The 8,485-nt window shown below is 32.9% G+C and overlaps 1 protein-coding gene across 1 annotated transcript; it reads right to left on the bottom strand.

Annotated features, from left to right (window-relative positions):
• Nucleotides 1–3,320: 3,320 nt before the first annotated feature.
• Nucleotides 3,321–4,699, bottom strand: LOC132278782 (gamma-glutamyl peptidase 5-like). The gene is made up of 3 exons (XM_059780669.1): nt 4,277–4,699; nt 3,838–4,170; nt 3,321–3,732 (listed from the first exon to the last, which is right to left on the bottom strand). Exons 1-3 carry the CDS (start codon nt 4,592–4,594, stop codon nt 3,628–3,630), a joined length of 756 nt encoding a protein of 251 aa, XP_059636652.1. The 5' UTR covers nt 4,595–4,699; the 3' UTR covers nt 3,321–3,627.
• Between the last annotated feature and the right edge of the window lie 3,786 nt (nt 4,700–8,485).

Here is an 8,485-nt window from a genome sequence, read left to right as displayed (position 1 = left end):
TGGGTATAAATGATTAGGTTTGTAACACTATCTAATAATTTAAGTTTTTATGTAAATGAATAAACGCTTACCCGTTACATCTAGTTGGTAAAATACCAAACTTTTCGAAAGAATACGCCTGTGTTCAAGTCTCCCTTCTCTAATTTATGAGAAATAATAATTTGGGTTCTTCTTTTGGCTTTGAAAATAGAAAGTTAGTTGCTTCTATTTAAGAAATTTAAATTTGTTGACTAACAAAGGCATGAATAAAAAAAAACAGACTTGTACCCTGTTCCGCCACGTATCTCTTGCTTAGACTTCTATTGGTCTTCGTGTTCACATTCATATCTTTTTTTTGTAAGCGAGTTCACATTCATATCTTTTTTTTGTAAGTGAGTTCACATTCATACCATTACATTAAATTGTGTTCACATTCAAACCATTAAATGTTCTTATATTGACTAGCTTCTGTGTGTCCGTATCGCGTGGCTTCTCCGTTATGCACTTTTTCTCTACAAGTCAGTATTCTTCTTTTCCATTTCTTGACCTATTAATCACAAGAGAAATGTCTAATTTGGCTAGACCTAAGAATTTTAACGTCTCAAATGGAAATTAAGAATGTTTCTTCATGCATACCGTTGAAAAATTGCACAAAAATGTTAGTCAAGGCACTGTAGATAATATAACAAAAAAGTTTTTGAGGGTGCTTTTTTTAGGAGTTATTAGTGAAGGTGAGGGGTTGAATTTAGATGATGGATGTGATTTACAGATGAAAATTACGTGCATTTGGAGTTTATAAATAATTCAAAAAGTCAGAAGTAATTAGCTAGTAAATTGATTATTAGAATACCAAAAAATCTAAAATGCTGATTGTGCTTAAGCTGCCTAATTGCCTAAAGTTAGTTGTTTGTTCTAGAGCCACAAAATTAAGCAAACCCTAAAAATTGGATAAGACACCTTACTAGGAAAGATTAGGGAAATTAAATACTCTAATTTAACTTCTTACATCTTAAAACAATAAACTCATTCAAGACACTAACTTTACGTAATAAATTTGACTGAACATAGTGATTTTTGGATTCGTGAACCAGAAATTTATTTTATTCCTAAGTTCAAGCAAATCCTATTGAGTAAGTTTGATCTTCTTCTTCTTGATTCCTATGTTTTTAAATTTTTTTTCTTTCTATTTTATAGGTAAGCAAGTGTGATTTATCATTTACCATTTTGACAGTCACAGTTCATGTTATGTATAAATCAATTTAGATCAAGGTAGTAATTAAGTTTCCTTGCTGAATTGAATTGCTTAATTTTTTTTTTTTTTTGAATGAAATGTAACATATGTTGAATTCAATTAATGTTATGTTTGGCGGCATCGAATCGGCGCTTTAAATTTAGAATTGACAAAAAATTAATGTAAATTTTGAACTAAAACTTCATTACAACCCGAATACAAAATATCGATTTGGTGCCCCAAACATAACATAAATGTTTATATCATTAAATCAAGTACTTCGGTAAAATCCATATTAATTATATTTTCTCAATCCTATTCATAATGGTAGAACTTTTCATGTCAATTTACTTTCACTCCAAATATTGTGTGTATATATTGTTTTCTCAAATGATCGACTGGCAGAGTGGCCCTCCCTTTCATACCATGTTTTTGCATATTATCCCAACAATATTCGAAACCTTTTCCTCATTCATTCAATCTAGAAAGAATGTCAATTATCCGAACAAGTTGCTGGAATTTCACAAACGCTTCTCCAAGGTGTAAGACATATGTATGGAACAAAGTTATAGCTGGAATTTCAACCCTTTGCAAAATTTGCTGTTTTGCATTTCTGTTTCATTTGACGCAAAAATAACATTTTTGTTGTGGTGTGTGTTCATTTGTAATTGAAAGCCTAAAATTTGTTATAAGATTCAAAGACATAAAAACATACTAAAAATTTATTACGTCAAAATGTTGCAGTCACAAAAATGACTGGTTAAAAAAGCAAGCTACAGTGTTTGAGCTACAGTATATTCGTGCAAAAACATTATAAAACACCAAATTAATATTTTCTTTGGACATGTTTCGAAAAACACATCTGTTACACTTCAAATGTCTCTAGCCGAACATGTTGTATGCAGTGTTTTGTTTTGTTCTGCATAAGGAAAAAAAGCAACAAAAGTATTTATTTATTTATTTATTTATTTTTGAAAGGTAAAGATAAATTTATTGATAAAGAAAAATTTTTCGTTGAAAGTTAGCCCAGGCTAACCAAGCAAGAGACTCCCCAAAACAAGCCACAACCTAGACAGCCCAATACGAAACAAGAAACTAATATAGGTTGAGTCACTATGCAGTGAGCATGGAAGTTGTGAACTCCCCCAAATCACCTTCAAATTCTGTCAGGTGGTTTAGCCAGTGGACGAATAACTGAAGAAGGGAGGTCCCATTCCTCAATAACACGCCTTGCAGATGGAGAGTCCGAGACTGCTGAGGATATGAGTTTCATCCTGATCATGTCCAATGTTTGATGGAAATGGTAAATGATGGTGTAGTGATGCAGGTTTGGATCCAATGAATGAATAGATGTGGAAACCCCATCAGTTTCATTGATTGCAGGAGGAAGGTCCATGAAACTAAGTCAAAGGCTCTTCTGAGATCAATCTTTAGGGCACACCTAGGTGAGTTTGAATGTTTGTGATAGCCATTGAGTAAATCTTGTGCGAGTAAAATACTATCATCAATTTGCCTGTCTTGAATGAAGGTTGACTGAGCCTGGTCAATGATGCAACAAAAGTATTTGCTGATAAGGGCCCAAGTGATGTTTTTTTGGGTGGCAATTGATCATATATTTGCAATTTTGGCACTCGGCCTGTCCAACTAAAAAACAAATATTTAAATCAAACCATCTTTAAGAAATTCAAAATTTTATGGTAGTCTTGACCAACAAGACAAGAATAATGAGAAGGAGACTTGTACCCCGATCTGTCACTCTCATATTTAGAATTCCACAATATATATATTTTTTTAAAGTTAGATTAATTCCACTACTTGTGTTCACATTCATATCACTGTTCTCTTAATATGGGTTCTAATAACTATTCAAATGTTCTTATATCGACTTTTGTAATTCAGTATATAGCGTGAGCCTTTTCCAGTCTGCACTTTTTCTCTACAGTCAATCTTCTTCCTTTCCTAAGCATAAGAAATGTCTAAGTTGGCTGGACCCTAGAATTTTTACATCTCAAAAGAATTTTTCTTCATGCATACCATTGAAAAAACTGCACAAAAATGAAATATTCTGCGTAAATTGTTTGCTCAAATGAATGGCAGAGTGGCCCTCCCTTTCATATATATATACACACACACCATGTTTTGGCATATTATCCGAGCACGTTGCTGGGATTTCACAAATGGTTCTCCGACTTATAACTTTTAAGACAAATCTAAGGGACACGTACACATGGAGAAGCAATGTTATTTTCAATATTTATTTCTTCATTATCAGATCAAAGAGTATACATTGTATGGGACTTGGTTTACTATACAACCAAGTTATTTTTTCGGTAAATACTATATAACCAAGGTGGTTATATAAAACGAATAAATATATCAAAACAAAAACAAAATTAATTAGCTTGCTAGCTAGTTAATTAATTCCATCTGCCCTTGAGGAAGCCTCTGCAAATCTTTCCCCAACACTTCCTATCTGGTTCGGCTATCTGCAATTTCGCCTTGGCATCTTCAGCAAGACCTTTCTGCAAGTAATAATCAAGTAACCAAAATGAGTTTAAGAGAAATGGAAATGAAGTATTACGAAAAATTAATGAATGGAGTGAGAAACACACGGAACAACTTAGTACCTCTATAGAGTCACTCTTGAGAAGGCGGTCGATGAGATTGTCAAGAATGTCTTTGGTGTATTCTGGATGACCTTGGATTCCTAGAATGTGGTTTCCAATGGTGTACATCTCCACGCCCGTTTTATCTGAATATGCAATCACTTCAGCACCCACCGGAACCTCCCATACCTCATCTTGATGGCATTCAATGATTGAAAGGGCTGCTGGGATTTCGTCCGACCCTTCTAGGAAACTGCATGGGGAGAAATCTTTCACAATTTTCACTTTTCTTAGTCCAATATCCCAACCACTGTTTGCCTTCCCAACTTTTCCACCCAATGATCTGCACAAAACCTATATATACAACCATGGATTAGTTTCTTTTTCAATGATCAAATATATATTTGTAAACATAATATGAATTATATATACAATGTGAAAAGTAGTGAATTTTAATTACCTGGTGTCCAAAGCAAATACCAAGGACTTTCTTATGCATGGAGTCTAGGGTTTGCAAAAGAAAGCAAAGCTTGAGAACCCAAGGGTCATTGCCATAGGCGTCGAAAGGGCTACCACTGACCACAAAGCCATCATAGTTTTGGAGCTCCTTCATGTCCGGGAACTCTCCTTCAACAACCCTAAACAAGTCCCACCTCTCTCCTTCTTCCCCGAAAGCGGCAACAAAAACATTGAAATATCCACCATACACTTCCTTCACATACTCAGAATCATTTGCTGCTAGTAGCAAAGCATATCTTTTCTCTACTTCAATCTTCATGATCTTAATTAAATGAGTGAGAGAGAGAGATTTAGTGTGAAACTAAAATTACTAGAGAGAGATATATGTAACGAGAGAGAGAGAGAGAGAGATAGAGATAGAGAGTATGATATGATCAAGTATGAAATGTTTTGAGGAGCAAGGGTCCTTTTATATGCATACTAGACCAACAATGTCAGCTTGTGATACCGAAATTTCCATGAAATTGCAAAATTCTAGATTCCAGGAGCTAGACAGATATAATTGACCGTAGTTATGTGATGAAAACGTACCGAGTGTGCAATATATATATATATATGCACGCACAAATGTATAGTATTTGTGACGTTGTCTGTCTTTCAAGAGTAAAACTACTGATGCATGTGTTTCAAATTCTTCCATTAGACAAGGCAATGGTAGTTAATTTAAATTTTAAACTAACATTTGAAAGCTCGACTTTAGATTAATTAAGCTTCTCATGCATATGAAAAACTCAAGTGGCCGGGTTAACAATATATACCGTTTGGTAACCACAGTTATTTTGTACTTTTACTTTAATCCGAAGTATAAATAATATTTATACTTTTATAATGTGTTCAACACTATTTAGAAACTTGTTTGGTAACGTAAATTTGTTATAAGATTTTTAGAAGCAAAAATATGAAAGTATGTTTGGTAAAAAATATTGCAAGTTTGAAAATTTGAATGGTTAGTTAAGAAAGATTTTTTTTTTTTTTTTTTGAACAGTGCTTTGTTACAGTGCAGAAACAAACAAAAATATCATTTTGATGCTTCCGATTTTGACCTCAATTTTGGAGGCGCTTCGATACTATTAAAAAATACAGCAAATATTACCAAACATACTTCGTGTTTTTGCTTCGCTACATTACACTAGCAAAAACAAAAACACGAAGCAAAAGTACTAGCCAAACAGGCTTAGAGGTCACGTCAACGAACAACTTTATCCAATCCGTGCAGGGTCCCTTTGCATGGGTCCCTTTGTTTGGGTAAAACCCTGGCCGCTCCGTTTTTTTTTTAAAATAATTTTTGAAATATTTATAAATAAATAAAAAACATTAATTTATGAAATTCCATTTTTGAAAACTTAATTAATACATGTGCGAACCCCATATTGACTATTGACTACATTGCTCGTTGGACCCTTCTAATGCGTACAGCAATATATAATTAGTACTCGTACATGATACATATACCAGATTGACTGGTTCATTTACTTCTTATGCATTTCTAACAAGTTTCTTTTTCCCTCTTTTATATTAAGGTCTTTTACATAAGTCTTTTGGTTTTTATAGAAAAATAATATTAGCACTTCATTTTTTTATACTTTGCGTCTAACAAGTTTCTTTTTCCCTCTTTTATATTAAGGTCTTTTACATAAGTCTTTTGGTTTTTATAGAAAAATAATATTAGCACTTCATTTTTTTATACTTTGCATCTACTTGTTATTTATTTATTTAAAATAAAATAATTAGTTGTTTTTAAAATTAAAGTTCTATTAACACTTAATTGTTAAGAGTAATTTTAGGGTTTTTTTTAATTATTATTATTTTTTTTTCAGGACAATAATATGATGTCCCTAGAACAATGAAAAGCAACCCTGTCCTGCAAAAAAAATAATAGTAATAAAAAAAACCCTAAAATTACTCTTAACAATTAACTGGGTTGCGAAAGCATTTATATGGTTTCTTTTATTTAAAATTCAAGTTAAGTGCAATTGAACAAAAGAAATATCAATAAAATATAAACATACATATAAATAAAGGTATTGATGGTGTGTTGTGAACATGGTTTAATTTCTTGGTTCGTTGGATCTGATTTGTTGACTGGTGTAAATGAAGTTTCAATTCTGTTTCTATATATAGAAGAGTTCTTATTGACTTTGACTGGTATATATATATATATATATATAGGCCAGGTCTTGGAAGCGCTTGACCGGGTAGGATGGAGTGATGTCTCTCATTCTAAGTTTGAAGATCCAAGTACTATGTATCTATGTCAGTTTCCAGGCTTTGATTGGGTCATAACCATCGACTTGCATGATGATATATCGTTTTATATATATATATATATATATTGTAAGTTGTTAAACGTACGTATTCTTTAATTTTACATAACAGCGGTCTTTTTGAAACTCCACATATTTGTGAAAGTCTGCATTTTAGTAAGAAATTTATATTCAAGCCCAACGGCTATTAGCTGACAAAAATGGTAAATCTCTAATCATATATTTCTTTCCTTAAGCATAAAGAGAACCATTATTTTCACCACTCAAATGTGTCTGTCATGTCATATAATTAGATCATACATAACCCCATTTAGAGAAGTCACATGCAGCACTTGTGACATATTAGCGGATTGTTTTGACAAACTCACCACATTAGCGGATTGTTTTGACAAACTCACCACGTATGTGCATTTTATACTTTACAATTGATTTTATAAATAAAAAGTTGAGGGTGTTTATTGCTTGCGCAAGCATCTCAGAAACTGAGTCCATCACCAGCCTCCCTGCAGACTTGAGCAAACACAAGACCAAGAAAGTGAAGAATACCTTGAAAAGACAACCTAGGAAGCAAACACTTCACAAGAAAGGGAATCTCCTCCCAACTGGCAGTTTCTTCAATTCCATAAAATGGTATTAATAGCTATTTGGAATATAAGGGGCTTAAATCTCCCCTTGAAACAGAAAGAAGTAAATCATCTTCTTAAGGATAACAAGATAGATATTGCATCTATCATTGAGACCAAAATACAGTCACATAATGTCTCTAAAACCCACAAATTCATTGCTAGGTACTGGGATCTAGCTCACAATTATAGCCACTCACCATTGGGAAGAATTTGGGTCCTCTGGAATCTAACTCAGTTGATCTACAAGTGCTTCAATGCTCAAGATAAGCAATGCACTGCCATGTGACCATTCAAAGTTGCAGAACAAGCTTTTACATTTCTTTCATTTATGCTGCAAATGAAGCTGCAGAGAGAGTGAGCCTCTGGGAAGATATAATTCAGCACTCCAAAACCTTCTCATATTATCCTTGGATTCTTGGAGGTGACTTCTGTTAGGAAACGTGCAAGCTTTAAAAACTTTTCGAGGGATTTTGATTCATAGATATTGATTCATCACATAGAGACAAGTTTTATGCAAAAATAAAAATATGATGTATCATTCAATTAATGGATTGAATACTTACATCAAAGGTCTGAGTAAACCTTTAAAACTTTCCTCTAAAGTGAATGTTCTCACTTATTGTAGATCCCTTAGCAAGATGCCTTCTCCTTGGATCTCCATCTTCTTGGTAATTATTTTGCCTTTAGGAATCACTCATAAGCCTCCATGAATTACCTTGGAAAACTAGGCTTGTGGGAGCCTCTATTAGATGAGACCATAAACCCTAATTTTCTAGAGAGAGAAAATTTATTCCTTTTTCCTTCTCATAAAAATCACCCCCTAAAATATACATAGACCATGTATATTTATAGGCAACATAAAAATAAAGAAAAGGAAACAACAAATCCTTCTCCATCTCTAATTCATATGTCTCAAATCTAATATGATTCCAATATCAAGTTGGGCTATGAGTGAGAATCCATTGGGCCTATTATTTTATTAGCTACAATGAATTAATAATTGGCCCGGTCCATGGACCCAATTCAATTAATTCATAAATTAATTTCTACTCCACTAAAAGAAATTAATTGAACTCCAATTAAATAATAAATAACCTCTAAGTCAATATTGCACTTTGACCCCTCTATGCATAATTAGTTATCGGATAAATATAGCCATCAATCCGACTACTTAATTAATATATTTATTTTGGTACCTTTGATTATTTCTGGCTCGATCACAATAAAACATTTGTTTGACAAAAATAATAATTTAAATAA

Source organism: Cornus florida, unplaced genomic scaffold (assembly GCF_030987335.1).
Source record: "Cornus florida cultivar Cherokee Brave unplaced genomic scaffold, ASM3098733v1 CherokeeBrave_3.0.0_Hap2_Chr10, whole genome shotgun sequence".
NCBI classification, from domain to species: domain Eukaryota; kingdom Viridiplantae; phylum Streptophyta; class Magnoliopsida; order Cornales; family Cornaceae; genus Cornus; species Cornus florida.
Note: the sequence above shows the minus strand (reverse complement) of the source record. Positions and strands in the feature narration are given on the sequence as shown.

What these genes read in the sequence shown, in the direction of transcription:
- LOC132278782 (XM_059780669.1), bottom strand. Translation starts at nt 4,594, where the DNA reads ATGAAGATTGAAGTAGAGAAAAGATATGCTTTGCTACTAGCAGCAAAT. An exon ending in GTATTTGCTTTGGACACCAG is followed by an intron (nt 4,171 to 4,276) that starts GTAATTAAAATT and finishes TTGTATATATAG; the next exon opens with GTTTTGTGCAGATCATTGGG. An exon ending in TCAAGAGTGACTCTATAGAG is followed by an intron (nt 3,733 to 3,837) that starts GTACTAAGTTGT and finishes TATTACTTGCAG; the next exon opens with AAAGGTCTTGCTGAAGATGC.